Source organism: Eleutherodactylus coqui, chromosome 4 (genome assembly GCF_035609145.1).
Source record: "Eleutherodactylus coqui strain aEleCoq1 chromosome 4, aEleCoq1.hap1, whole genome shotgun sequence".
Taxonomy (NCBI): domain Eukaryota; kingdom Metazoa; phylum Chordata; class Amphibia; order Anura; family Eleutherodactylidae; genus Eleutherodactylus; species Eleutherodactylus coqui.
Genome location: NC_089840.1, coordinates 150,038,843 through 150,062,029, shown reverse-complemented (window position 1 = coordinate 150,062,029; position 23,187 = coordinate 150,038,843). Strand labels below are relative to the sequence as shown.

The 23,187-nt window shown below is 45.9% G+C and overlaps 1 protein-coding gene across 1 annotated transcript in view; it reads right to left on the bottom strand.

Annotated features, from left to right (window-relative positions):
* Positions 1-17,812: 17,812 nt before the first annotated feature.
* PRELP (proline and arginine rich end leucine rich repeat protein) overlaps positions 17,813-23,187 on the bottom strand; it is a 79,680-nt gene continuing 74,305 nt past the window's right edge. The window contains exon 3 of the mRNA XM_066600302.1: positions 17,813-19,829. Within this exon, the coding sequence (XP_066456399.1) occupies positions 19,654-19,829 (176 nt within the window). The 3' untranslated portion in view covers positions 17,813-19,653. The remainder of the gene's footprint in view (positions 19,830-23,187) is intronic.

Sequence of the window (23,187 nt, the reverse complement as noted above, 5' to 3'; positions counted from 1 at the left end):
CTGCAGCTAATTTTCTGGTTGGTCAGCCTCCTCTCATGATAAGATTTATTCTACTGGAGGAAAATGGCCAGGGGACTCAGGAGAGTGAGAGCCCCGGTGATAGGTGGAGTGGGAAGAGTGAAGAGAAGCTCGGAAAAGTGAGCTGGTGGGGGAAGGGAAGTGAAAAGAATGTGAGGAGAACAGCGAAGAGAGGAGTTGTGCGGGCAGAGGAGTGAGTGCCAGGGAGTGTAGCAGCCTGTGGCCGGGAGTGGACAGAGCCCCAGTTGAGAAAAGAATATTCTCCAACCCTTCCAGGAGGCACCAGAGCCAGGGCAGAGCCCCGCATGATCAGAGGGGAAGAAGACGCCGCAACTGTAAGTTGGAGACATCCTTACCCTTCCAAGAGTTAGCTGTCCCTCAGCTCTCCCAGGGTGTTCAGAACTGCCAGTTAACTCCTTCCTTATAGTGCCAGTTTCAACTACCCTGTTTCCCTGAAAATAAGACATAGCATGATTTTCCAGAATTTTTGACTATGCAAAATGATTTTTCAGGCTTTTTGAGGATGCTTGAAATATAAGCCCTACTCCAAAATTAAGCCCTGCTAACAGTTAATTAAAAAAGTCAATTTAAATAGTGTCCAGGCAGCTATACATATAAAAAAGTTAAACCTTTTTGAACAAAAATTAATATAAGACACTGTCTTATTTTTGGAGAAACACGGTAATAAGAGCACCCCAGAGTTTCAGCAAGAATCCCTTTCAGTCTAGCAACCCAAAGCTCATCCTGCAGTTTGGGTTGAGGGGTGGTGATCATCCAAGGTGCTAGAGAAATATGTGTGGTGAATTTCATTGTTTGCTGTAACTCAAATCTGTGCACTGTATTCATTTGCCAAGTAGACTTGACCTGGTTCAGAAGTGGAGTCTAACCCTCATTAGTTCAGTGTGCATGCAGACATTTATAAATGCTACTCAGTGGTCCCACACCTGCACTTATGGAGAGCTCTATTACGGTATCAGAGTAGGGGGAGCTGGGAAGCTCAAGCTGATTTAACTCAAATAAACTGCCCATCAAGCTCCCCTCTCCCAACCTCCTTAGCATCTCCAGTAAGCAGTGGCCATCCTCTCACATAGGTAGAATAAGCCCAGAATGGACCTTCATCACTGTTCTTAAGAAGCAGAACATCCTGGACTCAGGGATGTACAAAGAACTCATAGGACTCCATAGCAAAACTCAGCCTTAGCCCCCCCCCCCCAAAAAAAACCCAATATAATAAAGACAACATATCTATCACTTCGCAGGCTTAGATACAGCAGCTCAGCTCTAAGTTTGGTAGTATACCTCTAAATAATGCAGTTAGATACCATTTCTACACAAAAAATAATTACAGTACAGTTATCTCCAGTGATCACATGACGTTGTTCCGTATTGGTGGTGTCCATTTTTGTTTTTGCGGCTCAAAATGATAGTTCCTTCTGTGTGCCTCTTAAAATGGTAATGTCCAAAATGATAAGGCCCCTTCTGTGCTTCTCAAAATTATACTGCGCTCTGTGTACCTTTCTAAATTATAGTGTAAATTTTGTGCCTCTCATAATTTAGTGTTTCTTTGTGCTCTGAAAAGTATAGTGCCCCCTATCCCCCTCAGCATTAGTTTCCCCTCTGTGCCCCTCAAAATTGCTATGTTCTCTCCTTTGTGTGTTCTCCCATCCAAAGTCTGGGCAGCAACAAAAATGTCTTTCTAGCTCACACTCCTGATACATGTCTCTGTGCACTCACAGTGCAGAGTCGAACTCTCCTGTTGTCCAGCACATTACTGTACTGAGCTGGAGAGGGGTGACAACTCAAGCTGTACATCATGAGTGCATGGAGCTGTGCAGCAGGATTGTGAGCTAGAAATACACTTCTGCTGGGCGCACTTTCGGAAGGGGGCATTCCCGCAAGAGTCAGCTGTGGGATGTCACCACTCCCTCTTCTCATCAGGAGGCAACGCCTAAGGTAAGAAGCTCAGCTCATCTCATGGCAGATATGCACCTAGATTGGCCACCAATATTAAATAAGTAATGGTCCACCTTTGACATCCCTGCCGATCAGCTGTTTAGAGGGATAAATACCACATCTTCCTTTTCTTCTGAAAGTATGGAGCACTTGGTGAACAAAGAAAAGGATGCAGTGCTCGCTCTTTCAGGTAATCAGTGGTAGAGCAGGGTACAGATGTGTAACAGATAGTGAAGAATAATTAGTGGAATAATCGGTTAGTGTTGGGTATCGGGCTGATTTCATTTCACAAAAATCACCATGAATTGGAACAGTTGATTCCGATTCCCATTAAGGTCAATGGGATTAAAAATTGGGTTCAATAATTTGCCCTCCAGAAAGTCACTGATACATCCAAAGCCCCCAAATTGCATAGGATTACAGTCACACATCTGGGGAATACTGTGCTCCTCCCAAAGATTGGTCAAAATAGTATGCAGTGGTGTAGGGGTCAATCGTAGCACATGGGTGTCACTGAAAACAAAAGAATGTAGAGTCTCCTAGATCAAAAATTACGTTGACGGTGTTTGAGAACAATATCATAAATTGTACAAGGACATATGCTGCCAGATGAACAGAATACTGAAGTGCAGGCATCTTCCTACTCCAAGGAAAAGCAGTAGCTTTATCAAAAATTACACCAAGGGAGAAGCAGGTGTGGTGCTTGTTTTAACCCCATAAGGACCAGGGTGTTTTGGTCCAAAAGGACCAGGCCTTTTTTTTTTAGTTTTTACCCATGTGGTGGTTTTACTGCTCTATTATTTTTTCTTCAGCTACCAAAATTATTATTGCAGTACTTTTTTCCCTTGATTATATAGCAGCCCATGCAGCAGCCCATCATATTCTGGCCCAAGCATAGTTCCAGAATTATGTTTTGGGCTCGACGTAAAAATGCGCTATATTGGCCGGCCGGGCGTTTTTACGTCGCACAAGTACGCCCATGTGATCTGATGCATTGGAATCCAATGCATCAGATCACAGCGCATATCGGCCGGCCGTGAAATGGCTCATGTGAAATGCGCTCATGTGAAAGAAGCCTTACAGGCATGAACACTACAACTGTCTGGGTCTACAGTTTAGTTACATTGTGTTTCTTTATAATTGTGACTTAAAGTTCCACTGCACTGAATTTTTATTATTTAATTCATTACACCTCTAACTCCCCCAGTATATATACATCAGCTAATGTACCTTGTTTAATTGTTCCTTTCTATCTAAAAAATTCCTCGAGTCCTTCTCCTTAGTTGCGTCTTGAGATCTCACTGCGACCATCTGAGATTTACTTGGCTTTGTGCTCTCTCAAGATTTAATTTCTGTATGATATTACCACTGAGACTGTACCAAACAAACTCTTCACAAGGGAGACAGAAACTCCTATCACAGTTACTGATGATGATTAGAGGCTCTTGGTACACAGTTATAATGAAGATGACTGTTCATTCTCCCTGGCTCTATACTTATAGTCTTTAGTTTATTTAGGAGAATATAAAGGTTAAATAAAAGTAATACAAATAAATCTTTCAGGTAATTTTTAAAAATGTATTTATTACCCCCCACCAAGCTGGGTACTCATTTTATGGACCTCAGAAAGATGGAAAGCCATCCATGAGTCAACTATGAGCCAGCTACCTGACCCACATGGGGATTGACCCTGTAACCTTCAGGCTGTGAGCTTAGGACTGCATTTCTGCTACCCTAACACTGCACCACATGAGGTTGATAATATTTACACTGTACTCTCAGCAGGTAGAAAAGGTAGTGACTTTAGCTTGTCATGTGATGGGCTAATGCATCATGGTATTGCTAGGACAGCATAGTGGAAGAAAAAGCAGGGAGAAAACTAAACAGCAAGTGCCTGAAAAGCATCAGACAGGAGGCTGCACTGCATGGAAGTGAGTGTAATATACACAGGAGACATTCAGAGTGTGGAAGGAAATCAAGTAGAGGATGCAGGGATTGAATTTTTTTTGGAATAGCCCTAGGTTGTGTTCCTGGGACCTGTAGTACCATGGGTTTCCAGTAGCACACCTTCACAGTTGTGGGATAATTGAGCTGGCTGGGTGTGGAGTTCTCCAGCCAGCCAATCCCCACTAGTCTACTGCACATATATACCAGTCCCAATGGCCAGAGGATGCTGGTTTCCCAATACTTTTGTGTTTGCTTCCTTGCATGGTGTTCTGTATGGTGTGGACAGTGACATGTTCCGTGGGTCTAAGCAGATGGCTGGACATGTGGTATGAACAGTCCAGTTCCATGTGGTATGCATTCTCTGGTGTGTTGGTGTGTACTGTGTCCTGTCTGCTTGGATCGTTTACCATCTAGGGCCAGTTAGGTCTTTCAGTTCCAGCATGGGGGACGTCCCTACTGGGACAATCACTCTGCTTGAAGGCAGGACTCCTGCTGTATGCTAGGTTCTCAAGTTTCAGCATTGGGACCGTCCCTACTGGGATGATCGCCTCGCTTGCAGCAAGACTCCTGGCCTATGTTGTCTTGTAAGAGTAGGGATCCTTATTGGCTTGAGTGTCTTGGCCAAAATACAAACCAATCCCTTATGCCGTATCTATTCCTTCGGTTTATGCATGCAGGTATGCTAGGTGCATCTTTTGGGCGTTCATCAGTCATTGTGTTATGTCTGCCTGTGAGTTCGCTTGGTGTTCGGTGTGTGCATTTGCATGAAGATTTCAGGTTACAGAGCCAGGGTGTCCTTTAAATAACAATCAGACCACATGTTGCTAGTAAGCATTACGGAAATCCTGTTAAACCAAAGGGTTCCCTTATCGTTTCTTGCAACTGTATAGACATACAGTTGTAAATATCTGGCCATATATTTCAAAAAGGTAAAAAGAGAAAGGTTTGGTAATGTGTTATCCAGTCCAAAAAGAAAGTTATAATTTAACTGCCGAAAGAATATTGTTACTGCTATCATGTGCATTTGTAAACCAAACGAGCTCCCTCTTTTCTATGGATATTAGTAGAGATGAGCGAGTGTACTCGTCCGAGTATTAGGGTACTTGAGATGTTCGTTACTCGAGACGAGCATCACGCGGTGTTCGAGTCACTTTCATTTTCTTTCCAGAAAAGTTTGCGCCGTTTTCTGGCCAATAGTAACACAGGGAAGGCATTACAACTTCCTCCTGTGAAGTTCCAGCCCTATCCCACCCCACTGCAGTGAGTGGCTGGGGAGATCAGGTGCCACCCAAGTATATAAACTGGGGCCGCCCGCGGCTCGCCACAGATGCACGCTGAGAGACATTAGGGAAAGTGCCGTCTTGCTGTAGCTGCTATAGGGAGAGTGTTAGGCTGTTATATTCATCTTCAAGAACCTCAACGGTCCTTCTTAGGGCCACATCTGACCGTGTGCAGTACTGTTGAGGCTGCTTTTAGCAGTTTTGCAAATTTTTTTTTTTTTGTATGTCGGGCGTGCAGACCATAGCGTCGTCAGTCTGCAGTCATTTTACTGAGTATAGGGGCAGTACTGGTGAGGCAGGGACAGTGGTACAGGGAAAGAGGTATACTGGCTATATAGGCAGTGGGCTTTTTCCAAAAAATTGGAAAAAAAAATCTTCGGGCTGCCTGTGACCGTGTTCAGTTTACTGCGTGTCTGCTGGGGGTAGTAGTCGCTCACTTATTACCCAGCTAGGTGTTACTGCAGCCTTGCTCATAATTTTTTCTGGCTGCACTATGCTTTCAATAACCACAGTCATCCTCCAACAGGGAAATCCATATACAGGCTATATAGGCAGTGGGCTTTTTCCCAAAAATTGGAAAAAAATACAATATTTGGGCTGCCTGTGACCGTCTTCCGTTTACTGCGTGTCTGCTGGGGGTAGTAGTAGTCGATCATTAATACCCAGCCTTGCGCATAATTTTTTATGGCTGCACTGTGCTTTCAATAACCACAGTCATCCTCCAACAGGGAAATCCATATACAGGCTATATAGGCAGTGGGCTTTTTCCCAAAAATTGGAAAAAAATACTATATTTGGCCTGCCTGTGACCGTCTTCAGTTTACTGCATGTCTGCTGGGGGTACTAGTAGTCGCTCATTTATACCCAGCCTTGCGCATCATTTTTTCTGGCTGCACTCTGCTTTCAATAACCACAGTCATCCTCCAACAGGGAAATCCATATACAGGCTATATAGGCAGTGGGCTTTTCCCCAAAAATTGGGAAAAAATACTATATTTGGGCTGCCTGTGACCATCTTCAGTTTACTGCGTGTCTGCTGGGGGTAGTAGTCGCTCATTATTACCCAGCTAAGCGTTACAGCAGGCTTGCGCATAATTGTTTCCTGGCTCTGCTGTGTCCGTTACATGATCGCCGTCATCCCGCCAGAGGGAAACAGTATACATATATACGCTGCATACGGTGTCTGTCTGGTTTTTCACCTCACCATTTTAAAAAATTATAGCACAATACTTAAGGCCTACCACTGGCCTTTGGCCACTTGACTGGTTCTTCGCTGTGAATTCCAGTAGCTCAGTCATATGCACCTAGGTCTCATTACAGGCTTGCGCATAATTGTTTCCTGGTCTGCTGTGCGTTCCGTAAGCGAAGTCAGCCTCCAACCACAGGCCAATAAGCGGCACATTTAATTACAGCGTTCTGTTTCTGCTCTACTCGTAATACACCATGCTGAGGGGTAGGGGTAGGCCTAGAGGACGTGGACGCGGGCGAGGACGCGGAGGCCCAAGTCAGGGTTTGGGCACAGGCCGAGCTCCTGGTCCAGGTGTATCACAGCCGACTGCTGTGGGATTAGGAGAGAGGCAAGTTTCTGGGGTCCCCAGATTCATCTCACAATTAATGGGTCCACGCGGTAGACCTTTATTAGAAACTGAGCAGTGTGAGCAGGTCCTGTCGTGGATGGCAGAAAGTGCATCCAGCAATCTATCGACCACCCAGTCTTCTACGCCGTCCACAGCTGCAACTCTGAATCCTCTGGCTGCTGCTCCTCCTTCCTCCCAGCCTCCTCACTCCATGAAAATGACACATTCTGAGGAGCAGGCAGACTCCCAGGAACTGTTCTCGGGCCCCTGCCCAGATTGGGCAGCAATGGTTCCTCTCCCACCGGAGGAGTTTGTCGTGACCGATGACCAACCTTTGCAAAGTTCCCGGGTGCCGGGGGATGAGGCTGGGGACTTCCGGCAACTGTCTCAAGAGCTTTCAGTGGGTGAGGAGGACGATGACGATGAGACACAGTTGTCTATCAGTGAGCTAGTAGTAAGGGCAGTAAGTCCGAGGGAGGAGCGCACAGAGGATTCGGAGGAAGAGCAGCTGGACGATGAGGTGACTGACCCCACCTGGTTTGCGAAGCCTACTGAGGACAGGTCTTCAGAGGGGAAGGCAAGTGCAGCAGCAGGGCAGGTTGGAAGAGGCAGTGCGGTGGCCAGGGGTAGAGGCAGGGCCAGGCCGAATAATCCACCAACTATTTCCCAAAGCGCCTCCTCGCGCCATGCAACCCTGCAGAGGCCGAGCTGCTCAAAGGTGTGGCAGTTTTTCACTGAGAGTGCAGACGACCGACGAACTGTGGTGTGCAAGGTTTGTCACGCCAAGATCAGCCGGGGAGCCACCACCACCAGCCTCACCACCACCAGCATGCGCAGGCATATGATGGCCAAGCACCCCACAAGGTGGGACAAAGGCCGTTCATCGCCTCCGGTTTGCACCACTGCCTCTCCCCCTGTGCCCCAACCTGCCACTGAGATCCAACCCCCCTCTCAGGACACAGGCACGACCGTCTCCCGGCCTGCACCCACACCCTCACCTCCGCTGTCCTCGGCCCCATCCAGCAATGTCTCTCAGCGCACCGTCCAGGCGTTGCTAGCGCAACTGTTTGAGCGCAAGCGCAAGTACGCCGCCAAGCACCCGCACGCTCAAGTGTTAAACGTGCACATAGCCAAATTGATCAGCTTGGAGATGCTGCCGTATAGGCTTGTGGAAACGGAGGCTTTCAAAAACATGATGGCGGCAGCGGCCCCGCGCTACTCGGTTCCCTGTTGCCACTACTTTTCTCGATGTGCCGTCCCAGCCCTGCACGACCACGTCTCCCGCAACATTGTACGCGCCCTCACCAACGCGGTTACTGGCAAGGTCCACTTAACAACGGACATGTGGACAGGCACAGGCGGGCAGGGCCACTATATCTCCCTGACGGCACATTGGGTGAATTTAGTGGAGGCTGGGACAGAGTCAGAGCCTGGGACCGCTCACGTCCTACCCACCCCCAGAATTGCGGGCCCCAGCTCGGTGCTAGTATCTGCGGCGGTGTATGCCTCCTCCACTAAACCACCCTCCTCCTCCTCCTACGCAACCTCTGTCTCTCAATCAAGATGTGTCAGCAGCACGTCGCCAGCAGTCGGTGTCGCACGGCGTGGCAGCACAGTAGTGGGCAAGAGTCAGTAGGCCGTGCTGAAACTACTCAGCTTAGGAGAGAAGAGGCACACGGCCCTCGAACTGCTGCAGGGTCTGACAGAGCAGACCGACCGCTGGTTTTCGCCGCTGAGCCTCCAACCGGGCATGGTCGTGTGTGACAACGGCCGTAACCTGGTGGCGGCTCTGCAGCTCGGCAGCCTCATGCACGTGCCATGCCTGGCCCACATCTTTAATTTGGTGGTTCAGCGGTTTCTGAAAAGCTACCCACGCTTGTCAGACCTGCTCGGAAAGGTGCGCCGGGTCAGCGCACATTTCCGCAAGTCCAACACGGACGCTGCCACCCTGCGGACCCTGCAACATCGGTTTAATCTGCCAGTGCACCGACTGCTGTGCGACGTGCCCACATGGTAGAACTCTACGCTCCACATGTTGGCCAGGCTCTATGAGCAGCGTAGAGCTATAGTGGAATACCAACTCCAACATGGGCGGCGTAGTGGGAGTCAGCCTCCTCAATTCTTTACAGAAGAGTGGGCCTGGTTGGCAGACATCTGCCAGGTCCTTGGAAACTTTGAGGAGTCTACCCAGATGGTGAGCGGCGATGCTGCAATCATTATCGTCGCCATTCCTCTGCTATGCCTCTTGAGAAGTTCCCTGCAAAGCATAAAGGCAGATGCTTTGCGCTCGGAAACGGAGGCGGGGGAAGACAGTATGTCGCTGGATAGTCAGAGCACCCTCATGTCTATATCTCAGCGCGTTTTGGAGGAGGAGGGGGAGGAGCATGAGGAGGAGGGGGAAGAGACAGCTCCGCCCACTGCTGAGGGTACCCATGCTGCTTGCCTGTCATCCTTTCAGCGTGTATGGCCTGAGGAGGAGGAGGAGGATCCTGAAAGTGATCTTCCTAGTGAGGACAGCCATGTGTTGCGTACAGGTACCCTGGCACACATGGCGGACTTCATGTTAGGATGCCTTTCTCGTGACCCTCGCGTTACACGCATTCTAGCCACTACGGATTACTGGGTGTACACACTGCTCGACCCACGGTATAAGGAGAACCTTTCCACTCTCATACCCGAAGAGGAAAGGGGTTCGAGAGTGATGCTATACCACAGGACCCTGGTGGACAAACTGATGGTAAAATTCCCATCTGACAGCACTAGTGGCCGAAGGCGCAGTTCCGAGGGCCAGGTAGCAGGGGAGGCGCGGAGATCAGGCAGCATGTACAGCGCAGGCAGGGGAACACTCTCCAAGGCCTTTGCCAGCTTTATGGCTCCCCAGCAAGACTGTGTCACCGCTCCCCAGTCAAGGCTGAGTTGACGGGAGCACTGTAAAAGGATGGTGAGGGAGTACGTAGCCGATCGCACGACCGTCCTCCGTGACGCCTCTGCTCCGTACAACTACTGGGTGTCGAAGCTGGACACGTGGCCTGAACTCGTGCTGTATGCCCTGGAGGTGCTTGCTTGCTCTGCGGCTAGTGTCTTGTCAGAGAGGGTGTTTAGTGCGGCTGGGGAAATCATCACGGATAAGCGCACCCGCCTGTCAACTGACAGTGCCGACAGGCTTACACTCATAAAGATGAACAAAGCCTGAATTTCCCCAGACTTCTCATCTCCATCAGCGGACAGCAGCGATACCTAAACAATACGTAGGCTGCACCCGCGGATGGAAGCATCGTTCTCTATCACCATAAAAAACGGGGACCTTTTAGCTTCATCAATCTGTGTATTATATTCATCCTCCTCCTCCTGCTCCTCCTCCTGAAACCTCACGTAATCACGCCGAACGGGCAATTTTTCTTGGGGCCCACAAGGCTCAGTCATATTACTTTTGTAAACAATGTTTATACGTTTCAATTCTCATTAAAGCGTTGAAACTTGCACCTTAACCAATTTGTATTTTAACTGGGCTGCCTCCAGGCCTAGTTACAAATTAAGCCACAGTAACCAAAGCGATTAATGGGTTTCACCTGCCCTCTTGGTTGGGCATGGGCAATTTTTCTGAGGTACATTAGTACTGTTGGTACACCAATTTTTTTGGGCCCTCGCCTACAGTGTAATCCTACTAATTTTTATGGGCTTCGCCTGCACTCATGATACAGCAAGGATTGTGGGGTTGGCCTACACTTTTGCTACATAAATGTAACTGGGGCTTTGTCTATACTGCAACTACTGAAATGTGAAAGAGACGTTATCTCCCTAAACTGCTGCAACGGGAATGTTACTGTGGCCTGTCTTGACTGCTACTACTACTGAAATGGAACTAATACTGTGCTCCCCCCATGCTGCTGCTTCGGAATTGTTACTGGGGCCTGTCTTGACTGCTACTATTACTGAAATGGAACTAAGACTGGGCTCCCCCTATACTGCTGCTAGTGATATATTTCTGGGGCCTGTCCAGACTGCTACTACTACTGAAATGGAACTAATACTGTACTCCCCCTATACTGCTGCTAGTGATATGTCACTGGGGCCTGTCTAGACTGCAACTACTACTGAAATGGAACTAACACTGTGCTCCCCCTATACTGCTGCTAGTGATATGATACTGGGGCCTGTCTAGACTGCAACTACTACTGAAATGGAACTAATACTGTGCTCCCCCTATACTGCTGCTAGTGATATGTTATTGGGGCCTGTCTAGACTGCAACTACTACTGAAATGGAACTAATACTGTGCTCTTCCTATACTGCTGCTAGTGATATGTTACTGGGGCCTGTCTAGACTGCAACTACTACTGAAATGGAACTAATACTCTGCTCCCCCTATACTGCTGCTAGTGATATGTTACTGGGGCCTGTCTAGACTGCAACTACTACTGAAATGGAACTAATACTGTGCTCCCCTATACTGCTGCTAGTGATATGTTACTGGGGCCTGTCTAGACTGCAACTACTACTGAAATGGAACTAATACTGTGCTCCCCCTATACTGTTGCTAGTGATATGTTACTGGGGCCTGTCTAGACTGCAACTACTACTGAAATGGAACTTATACTGTGCTCCCCCTATACTGCTGCTAGTGATATGTTACTGGGGCCTGTCTAGACTGCAACTACTACTGAAATGGAACTTATACTGTGCTCCCCCTATACTGCTGCTAGTGATATGTTACTGGGGTCTGTCTAGACTGCAACTACTACTGAAATGGAACTAATACTGTGCTCCCCCTATACTGCTGCTAGTGATATGTTACTGGGGCCTGTCTAGACTGCTACTACTGAAATGTGAAAGAGACTGTTATTTCCCTAAACTGCTGCAACGGGAATGTTACTGTGGCCTGTCTTGACTGCTACTACTACTGAAATGGAACTAATACTGTGCTCCCCCTATGCTGCTGCTTCGGAATTGTTACTGGGGCCTGTCTTGACTGCTACTATTACTGAAATGGAACTAATACTGTGCTCCCCTTATACTGCTGCTAGTGATATGTTACTGGCGCCTGTCCAGACTGCTACTACTACTGAAATGGAAACTAATACTGTGCTCCCCCTATACTGCTGCTAGTGATATGTTACTGGGGTCTGTCCAGACTGCTATTACTACTGAAATGGAACTAATACTGTGCTCCCCCTATACTGCTGCTAGTGATATGTTACAGGGGCCTGTCTAGACTGCAACTACTACTGAAATGGAACTAATACTGTGCTCCCCCTATACTGCTGCTAGTGATATGTTACTGGGGCCTGTCTAGACTGCAACTACTACTGAAATGGAACTAATACTGTGCTCCCCCTATACTTTTGCTAGTGATATGTTACTGAGGCCTGTCTAGACTGCAACTACTATTGAAATGGAACTAATACTGTGCTCCCCCTATACTGCTGCTAGTGATATGTTACTGGGGCCTGTCTAGACTGCAACTACTACTGAAATGGAACTTATACTGTGCTCCCCCTATACTGCTGCTAGTGATATGTTACTGGGGTCTGTCTAGACTGCAACTACTACTGAAATGGAACTAATACTGTGCTCCCCCTATACTGCTGCTAGTGATATGTTACTGGGGCCTGTCCAGACTGCTACTACTACTGAAATGGAACTAATACTGTGCTCCCCCCATACTGCTGCTAGTGATATGTTACTGGGGCCTGTCTAGACTGCTACTATTACTGAAATGGAACTAATACTGTGCTCCCCCTATTCTGCTGCTTTGGAATTGTTACTGGGGCCTGTTTTGACTGCTACTATTACTGAAATGGGCGGTTGGGTAGCATGTTACCCAGGAGAAGTGGCAGCGGAGTGTCATGCAGGCAGTGATTGTGCTTTGTTGGAGGTAGTGTGGTGCTTAGCTAAGGTATGCCTTGCTAATGAGGGTTTTTTATAAGTAAAAATTGTTGGTGGGGGCCCACTCTTGCCGCTATTGTGGCTTAATAGTGGGACCCGGGAACTTGAGATGCAGCCCAACATGTAGCCCCTCGCCATCCCTATCCGTTTCTGTGTCTTTCCCATCACTTTCTTGAATTTCCCAGATTTTCACAAATGAAAACCTTAGCGGAGCGCCCATTGACTTCAATGGGGTTTGTTACTAGAAACGCACCCTCGAGCATCGCGGGAAGTTTGACTCGAGTAACGAGCACCCGAGCATTTTGGTGCTCTCTCATCTCTAGATATTAGTTTACCGCTTTTTTATGCTTAATTTTAATAATTTACGAGATTGTCCGACTTAAATCTTTTATATAATTTTAGACTCCATACCCAAAACTATATAAAAGTAATGTAGTCACCACTGTGCCAAACTGCTGCTTTGGCGCTTGGGTGCCACAGCATCTCACTGGTGATTTTACCAGGTCTTCACGTATCATGTGTAGAAGCCCCTGGCAGGTTTACGGGACATTACTGATGATATCCCTGTTGAGGCTTCTATTGGCTGCAGCAGTCATGTGGGTAAACAACTGCAGCTAAAGTTAATAGAAGACCAGATTACCGGAGCAAATGGCGGGGGGGCATCGCGGCAGCAGAGAGATGAGTGAGTAAATGCATCCCCTACTGCCACCAATGTAATAATTACTCGAAAAAAACCTTTTATTCAATGAAGGATTTCAATTTTTTTCTACATTTTTACAATTCTCTAATGTGTAGTGGTGCCACAAGCCTTTACGCTGCCTGAGTCAAAGTGTGAAATGCCCACCCACCCCCCCACCCCGAAAGACCCCTCTACTCATTTCACAGGCATTGAAAGCACTAATACACAGGGTACCCAGCAAATATTTACCCCCAGTAGTGACTCCAATAGTAAGTGTCCCCATTAGTTTGGCCCCAATATTTGTAGAGACTCTATTAGTGACCCTAGTAGTTATACTGACCCCCATAGTAGTCCCAGTAGGAATAGTTTCCCCTATAGTGGCCCCAGTAATAGTGACACCCATAGTGGCTCTAGTAGTAATAAGGTCCCCCATATTTGCTCTAGTAGTAATAGGGTCCTTCTTAATGGCCCCGGTAGTAATAGCATTATCTATAGTGACCTCAGTAATAATAGTGACCCCTATAGTTGCTCAATTAGTAGTAGTGACCTCCATAGTGCTTCTAGTAGTAAAAGTGTCCCCTATAGTGGTACCAGTAGTAACAGTGATGCCCAAAGTAGTACCAGTAGTAATAGCATCCCCCTATTGGCCTCGGTTTTGGCAGCAAGGGAAGGGAGGAGGGCATAGATCACATGTTCAGCAGCTGACCACAACTGATGGCTGGGTGAGTGAAATGCCTGTTGGGTTGCTGCCCGGCTGGCTCACAGTAGGCAGTTATTTTTTTTTCTTGGCTATTGATGGCGGGTAAAAAATAGTTAGAAGCCATGTGGCAGCTAGCTGCCCCTCAGATGTCCTGTAGACTGTCACCTGAGGTTGCCTCGTGGTAGGGGTACCCCTGGCCCTGTAATATACTATTCACAGCCAATCACAGAGCTCAGCGATTGAGTTCTGGGGTCTCTGATTGACCACATCAGTCTGTGACATTCCATAGAGGCTAACTGCAGCCTATAAACAAGACATTAAAGGGAAGACCTTGTCTGTGACCCTGGAGATGTGGGAACCTGACAGAGGTGAGTATTTGTTTATTATCTTTTGCCATGGGGAGCATGTTTTTAAAATAAAACTTTATCTCAGACAACTCCTTTAAGGTTCTTCTTCAGTAATCTCTTTCTATAAGGCTGGCTTCCCACGGCCGTGACGGGCTCCACCACGGAATTCCACGGCGGAGCCCGTCACGGCGCCCCCCAGAGACCCCAATACTTACCTCCGGATCCAGCGTCTTCCGTCCCCCATGACGCTTCGGCGCGCATGCGCAATAGAGCGCATGACGCGCCAGCCACGTCATATGACGCGGCTGGCGGTGGGCGGGGAAGCGGTTCCACGGTATCTTTCGCTGTGCTAAAGCGGAAGATAGCTTGACGGACGGCTTCCATTGACTGCAATGGAAGCCGGCCGCGCGTACACCAGCGGCAAATAGAGCATGCCGCGGGTGAGGTTGGGTGATTTCACGGTGCGGAATTCCGCAATGGAATTCCGCACCGTGAGCATTGAACTATTAGGTTCAATAGAACCTAATAGCTGCGGGCAACGCAGCAGAAATCCGTCTGTGGGAAGGAGCCCTTACTGTACTGAAAAATGCAGTTGACTACGCTTTGCCCGATACATGGTTTTATAAATGGAAATCAGTTGTAGATGTTTGTAACTGTATGACATAATTACCAAATGTGATTTTAGCCTAGCCTTAGTAAGACATAATGATTGAAAGAGTGAAAGTAAGTGATAAAGGTGTTGATTTTCCTGGCTTACCAAAGTGGGTGTCCCTTTTCAAAGGCAAAGCATTTAAAGGGGTTGTCCCGCGAAAGCAAGTGGGGTTATACACTTCTGTATGGCCATATTAATGCACTTTGTAATGTACATCGTGCATTAATTATGAGCCATACAGAAGTTATTCACTTACCTGTTCCGTTGCTAGCGTCCTCGTCTCCATGGTGCCGTCTAATCTCAGCGTCTAATCGCCCGATTAGACGCGCTTGCGCAGTCCGGTCTTCTCCCTGGTGAATGGGGCCACTCGTGCCGGAGAGCTGGTCCTTGTAGCTCCGCCCCGTCACGTGTGCCGATTCCGGCCAATCAGGAAGCTGGAATCGGCAATGGACCGCACAGAGCCCACGGTGCACCATGGGAGAAGACCCGCGGTGCATCGTGGGTGAAGATCCCGGCGGCCATCTTGCTAAGGTAAGGAAGAAGTCGCCGCAGCGCGGGGATTCGGGTAAGTACTAAACGTTGTTTTTTTTTTAACACATGCATTGGGTTTGTCTCGCGCTGAAAGGGGGGCCTATTGAGAAAAAAAAAACCCGTTTCGGCGCGGGACAACCCCTTTAAGATACATTTTTTTTCTGTACTGACATCTGTTTAAAATGTTGCCTATGGAGAGGAATATGCATCTGACTTGAAAGGTAAATATTTGTATTACTGGAACTGGTTTTAGATGTAAATCAGATTTTAAATACATTGTTTCAATGTTTTTATTGTGGAACATAAAAATATACTAAAGCAATACAGTGAATTAAGTAAATACAGTAAGGTGCTGAGTAATGACAAACCATGCACAAAGTATCTAATATAAAGTCAACAAAGAAACAAAACAAAATTGATTCAACATTATCAATAGATGTACATGCGGTAAACTAAACAAGACCAAACGATACCATTCAGTGTCCCAAACTCAATGAGACCCAGTTACATTGTAGAATTTGACCAAATAGTCCATCTGGAGAAAAAACAGTCAAGATACAGTATAAAAGCAGCATGGGATCCTAGTTATAAGAATATAATGTATGTCTATAGGATTGTTCACATCAAGCTTCAGCCATCCATCAAGAGTATACTTTTAATTAAAAAAAAGTATTTGAGCGCATTGCTTGATGTACACTTGAACTATAACTGCTCGAGCGTAGTTCAGTTGTGCACTTTTGACTAGTTTCTCATCTCCATTATGTTTGTGAACATTTTCTGTAGGATACAATATTTTAACATGTCACACTTTTCTGTACCACAAAAAAGAATGCTTGGCTTATTTTTTCTTTACATTACAGTGAGCATGAAATGTGTTGTTGTTAGCCGTTTAGTCGTTCCCGACCCTCGGTGACCCTAAAGACAAATACCCTTAAAATGTAGGGGAACGTAAGACTGAACATTACCATACATTTAGCTTATGTGTTTTTGCTCTCAAATGCCTAAAAAACCTGTTAAACCATAAAACTTTATTAAAGAGAGAATTTACAGTGAAAAATGTATAGTTTTTTTGCAGTATAAAGAAAGACACAAACATATTAAAAAGTAGGGCTATGTGAATGTTGAAGGAATGCATACTGCCCACTGCTTTGTCTGCATATATAGATGTACATTTTTACTTACATAGGTATATACAAAGCTATTGACGAGAACCGCGCATGATACTTTTTTTTATACAAATGCTTAAATGGAATCCGTAAAGACCTGTGTACATCATGTGCCCTCTAGTGGTGGTGGCCTTATGCGTTTTTTTTATAGAACAAATGGTGCACTTACTTCTTACACAGTATATTAAGAAATTCTGCAAGGTATTTATGTAGAATTGTCTGCTGATAGATAGTCTTTCATTAGCAGTGTTTAGATATTCTGAATCGTCTTTACTGTTATCACTAACTCCACATCTGAAGTCTATGTGTAGTTTCTACACACTGGTATATATGTATACTGTAGTTAAAAACAGTTTATATTAATTTCTAAGTGTCATGACTGGTTGAAAGCAATAGGTACATCTTCGGGTAAGTCCTCACAAAGGGGTCATCATGTGGCCAATGCATATCTGAGGTGCAGCCCTGAGCCACAGAGTCATATAAGTCAGTGTGGCGTAATAATTTCAGTGCTAGGTTGGTTTCACACAGTCAAGAATCTTGTGCAAGTTTGTTGCATTGCGAGACTCCCAAAACTCATGCGAATATGAACCCCTTTTTTTTGAATGAAATCCACATGCATGAGCAATGGCATGTCCTATCTTTTCGTGTTCCTCAGAATGCATGTCCCATTGTTTTCAATGGGACAGTAAAACACCTATTAGGTAATATGAAAACAAAAGAGATTAAAGCGTGATTGTTTTCAGTAAGAAAAATCAAGTAATCGTGTAGATATGATACCTTTTAAAGGCTAACAAAAAGACATGATATTACAGCAAGCTTTCGGGTTCTTTCTTATCGACCCTTCAGACTAAAATGAAACTGGTTTAATGGCACACAATTATAACATACAAATGCAGAGGGGAGGGGGGACACCCCTCGATTTAAATAAATGTTCACACACAGAAATTAAGTCTTAAATTTCTGTGTGTGAACATTTATTTAAATCAGGGGGGTGTCCCCCCCACATCTGCATTTGTATGTTATAATTGTGTGCCATTAAACCAGTTTCATTTTAGTCTGAAGGGTCGATAAGAAAGAACCCGAAAGCTTGCTGTAACATCATGTATTTTTGTTAGCCATTAAAAGGTGGTTTCTCTTACTGAGAACAATCAGACAGTAAAACACCTTGCATGCAAGTATTGAAAACAATGGGAAACACTTGCCGATCCTCTAACACTCCTCGAAGCCACACCGGAAGATTGCTACTTCAGAGAAGTGAGGGGAGGCGCTTTTGCCAGAAAAACGCACATTTGCGAGTGCAATATTGGGATGATATCTCACTCACCCGTGTGTAGGTAGCCTTAACTGTCGATTGTTAATAGCTGTGCATTATTGGGCACACTGTCAGCAGTCAGTTAACACTTACTTCATATGCAGGTCGCAGTGACATGGGGCTTGTGGCTGCATGTTGGCGGCTTTGTCAGACTCTGCACTAAGTTTTCTGGATTTACTTGGGTGACTTTTCAGCAGCTGGTCAATAAAAGACAGTTGCTGATTTGTTTTTGCTTACAAGTAAGCTACGTACTTGTAGTACGCACTGTTAACAGAAGATGTCACAGGTATCAGTGGCCGGGTGCAAAATTAATTACTATTATAAATGAGCAAATTATCTGGTAATTGGCCAATTTACTTCTAATAATTGCAAAATATGTACTGTTCCTTCAGATTCAAATTCATTGTATTTATTCTCTCCCTCCGGAGGACACAGCCGCTCGGACATTTCACAGACATCTCTTTAGGACTGTTTCAAGCTTAATTCTCCACTGTGGTGGTACAGGGAAATTGTAGACTTGTTGACCATTTCCCACACAGTTTACAGCTCACTATTGGCGGTCTCAGCATTGGGGCACACCATCATCAGTTTATGCTTGGGAGAGAATTCTAATAAATATGGATTATCCAAAGCAGATAAAGTGATTGGGTGATTTTCTGCATCATTCTTACAGGAAACATGTGCTAGTAGAGTTCAGTGAAATTATAGAAACTGGACCACTTAGTACATCACTAAAAGATCCTTGGGGGCCGAGGAGCAGAGGATGGAGAAAGCTTTAGTAAAGCTGTCAGCAGCTGCATCACAGATAAATTGATGTTTGTATCCCTCAGACGTGCCCACTGCAGGTGCTCGGAGGACATTTACTGCAGGTGCTCGGGGGACATTTCACTGGAAGTGCTTCTTCCTCTAGTGCTTTCCCTTCTTGTCGAATCAGATACTCTATAGCAATGATTGACAGTTATAGCAGTCTCCTTATTGGATGCTTCAGCTGTGAGCCATTGCCATAGAGCATCTGATTGGACAGAGAGGAAGAGCATCAGAGGAAGAAGTCCTGTTTGCGGAGCAGTTGCGCTAGCAGTGCATGCTGTAATGCGGCTACTGACAGCCTTGCTACAGGTATCTTAATGTCCTGCCCCCCATCCCCTACATAGATTTGTCAGCAGTGTTGCATGGACAAATCTGTTGATAGGGTCCCTTTAAATATTGGTGTCTAGATGTAACATATTTGTGAGATTTGGCGAAATTATTGCAAGGCAAAAGTGATGCAGTTGCCAATGAAAATCGGAGTCCAGTTCTTGTCTTTTAGAAGCCCTTTGAAAAATGAAATTTTTGTGTAATCTATGAAATAGGTTTTGTCTTTTTAAGTTTTTATTCTTGATGTTGTGTCTTTTTAAATTTACTATATTTTGATGATATTTCTGCAGTTGTTTTATACTTGTACTCCTTTTACATCCCTGTTTCTCATAGTAATGACGTTGAAAATAGTAACAGTGCATGAGAAGACACTACAGATATCCTGATGAACACATCTAATGACGGTTAGTACAGGAGGATGTACTAGTGCAGTTTACCAGCAGTGTAGATTCATGTTATGGTCTGTGTCACTTAGATGATCACAGACTGCAAAAGCCGGAAACACATGATAACATCAAGTGGTATGGGAGGCTTTAGCTGGTTTCCATCCAGTCTAAGGTAGCGCAAATGTGGAACGAAGGTATTTTCTGATGAGAGGAAATCAGCTGGAGCAAAAGGTAGTGGGCAAATCTCAGTGCCATTAATTTCTGTGAAGAGAAAGAAAAGTATACATTACGTTAATGAACTGTTATGGCAGCATAAACGTGCAGTACAGAAAGCATGAATATTCTCGCCTCTATACCAATCTTTGGAAGCTGATGTATTATTATATTTATAAATAATCATAGAATAATAAATGAAGAGGTGAAATCTGCAGAGACAATCCACAGCATAAACTGACATTTGCACCGCAGGTCAATATATACTACTTTTTTCCCCCACAGCGTATGGATGAGATTTCTTAAAATCTTATGCACTGGGCTTCTACTGAAATATGCTGCTTATTTTCTGCATGCGAATCCACTCTATATGCTGTATGTGATCGGATCTCCTTAGGCCTCCCTCACACAGGCGTTCGGCAAAGCGCCACGATTTTACTTTTACTTTCACTTTCATGAATGAGGTGCACTAAATGTCAAAAATAGAATAGACTCAGCTTGAAAATCTACTGCGATCTAACGGCTGTCTAAGAGGCTCCATTGAAAACAATGGGAGCGTTTTACAGTGATTAGCCATGCACTGAAAATGCTGTGGTAATTATGAAAAAAAGGCACCTGTGTGATGGGGGCCTTAGGCCTCATGTCCACGGGGAAATTCGGGCCTGCACGGATTCTCCATGCAGAATCCCGCAGCGGGTCCCTCCTTTCCCGCGGACATGAGGCCAGAAATTCCCATATACTCACCTGTTTGGATGCTGCAGATCTGCCCTCCGTCGCGGCCGGATCTTTTGTCTTTGGGCCGGCGGATGTGCTCGGCATGCCGACAACGTGTTGCGCGCATGCGCTGTGCACAATTTTTTTTTTAATGCCTGCTTTTCCGCTTGGGAGACCCGCACGAAGATGGAGCATGCTGCGGGTGTTTTCCTGCAAGTGCGATCCGCACGTCAGGGAAAAATGACATCTGCAGGTATTTCATTACCTGCGGGTGTCCAATGTATCCCTATGGCGCAGATCACGCGTGTGGGTCACCCGCGCGGATTTAAAAATTCTAATTTGCCCGTGGACATTGGGCCTTAGGATATTAAGAGCAGCATTAAAGGGGTTGTCTCGCGCCGAAACGTTTTTTTTTTTTTCCATAGGCCCCCCGTTCAGCGCAGGACAACCCCAATGGATGTGTTAAAAAAAAAATACATATTACTTACCCGAATCCCCGCTCTGCGACGTCTTCCTTCTTCCTACTTCTTCCTTCACCAAGATGGCCGCCGGGATCTTCACCCACGATGCACCGCGGGTCCTTTCCCATGGTGCACCGTGGGCTCTGTGCGGTCCATTGCCGATTCCAGCCTCCTGATTGGCTGGAATCGGCACACGTGACGGGGCGGAGCTACGATGACCAGCTCTTCGGCACGAGCGGCCCCATTCACCAGGAAGAAGACCGCACAGCGCAAGCGCGTCTAAAAACTCCAGAAGAAAGCAAAATTAGACGGATCCATGGTGACGGGGACGCTAGCAACGGAGCAGGTAAGTGAATAACTTCTGTATGGCTCATATTTAATGCACGATGTATATTACAAAGTGCATTAATATGGCCATACAGAAGTGTATAACCCCACTTGATTTCGCGAGACAACCCCTTTAAGGGATCGAGTTTTCAAAATGGTGTCGTTTGTTGGGGTTCTTTATCGTTTTGGCCGCTCAAGGGCTCTATAAGTGGGAAATAGGGCCTGAAACACTTGTATAACCCCACTTGCTTTCGTGAGACAACCCCTTTAATGAAACATATAAAGTTACCCAAAAAGTTACTGATATCCTTCCAGGGATGACTTAAATCATGAGTAGTACAGCTTACAGTTAATGACATCTACAAACACTTGTTTTTATTATTTTTTTAAAATTAATTTTAAAAACAAATCAGACACTATAGCCAGTAATAAAGAAGCAGAAACTGGAAAAGAAAAGTAATAACATGCGTAACAATGTTCGTAAGATAAGCGATAATTGTCTATCTATTGCAGAACATAAGAATGGAGAAAAGTATATTACAATATTATTATTGGTTTATCTAAGATGAGCAATAAACCTCTTCGCTCCCCAACCTACTGGTCATGAAATCTAAGTAGCCACTGACGGTTGTAGCCCTGTAGTTTTCTTGCTTGAATTATAAAATCAGTTGAACCATCATTGCCACGCGAGTTGGCAGCCACGCGTGTGTGAGCTGTATGAAATATGCGCTGGATCAAGTGTTTTATGCAGTTATAGATGGCAGTTCGACAGGGAAGAAGACAGATAAGCCACATAAATTGCCTAAACACCTTTCACTTCAACACCATCACTACTACTGTAGCCTCTATCCTCATCTTCACTGTTAGCTTTAAAACCTACTTCCAAATCCCACCTCTGGTGCTTTTTACTCACATCAGCCCCTTTCTCCTTTTTTCACCCATGCACAGTTCACATGCACTATTCATTTTCTTAATATGCCTCAATGCCCCTGATGACACTGAGAAACATCACAGCCGCCCTCACAAATCTCTGAACCACCTGCTCACCCTCGCTATCTTGCTGCTACTAACAGCAGGGAATATCTCTCCCAATCCTGGTCCACCCTTTATTGCTCCTAATTATTACCCCCACCTGCCTCACTGAGACACCCTTCAAGCTCAACTACTAGCCCAGGCATACCCTCCCCTGTTTCCTTTAAATGTGCACTGTGGAATTGCCAGTCAGCATGCAACAAACACCACAGCATCCACAACTTTTTTACGATTAAATCTCTAAACCTGTTAGCTCTCACAGAAACGTAGATACAGCAGTCTGACACTGCCTCCCCTGCTGCATTGTCTTACAATTGCCTGCAGTTCTTCTATACTCCAAGACCAGAAAACAGGTGTGGTAGAGGAGTAGGTGCTTTTCTCTCTCCGCAATGCACCTTCCAGGACATTCCCCTGGTACCTTCACTCACTTTCCCATCGTTCGAGGTACATACCCCCAACATTTTCCGTCCACAGTCCATGCGAGTAGCAGTTATCTATCAGCCCCCAGGTACTTCACGCCTGTTTCTGGATCACTTTGCCCCCTGGCTTCCCCACTTCCTATCCTGCGAAATCCCAACCCTCATCTTCAGTGACTTTAACATCCCCACCAATGACTCCATTTGCCCATCTGCCTCTCAGCTTCTATCGCTTACCTCCTTCCTTGGTCTCTCACAACTCACAGCCTCTCCCACTCACAGACATGGCAATACTCTTGATTTGGTCTTCCTATGTCTCTGCTCTGCTTCTCACTTCACTAATTACCCTCTCCTGCTCTCAGACCATAACCTCCTCTCTTTCTCTGCCAAGCTCCCTAGCATCTCCCCAGACTCTCCTATCTACCGTACGTGAACTTTCAGGCCATTCACACCCAA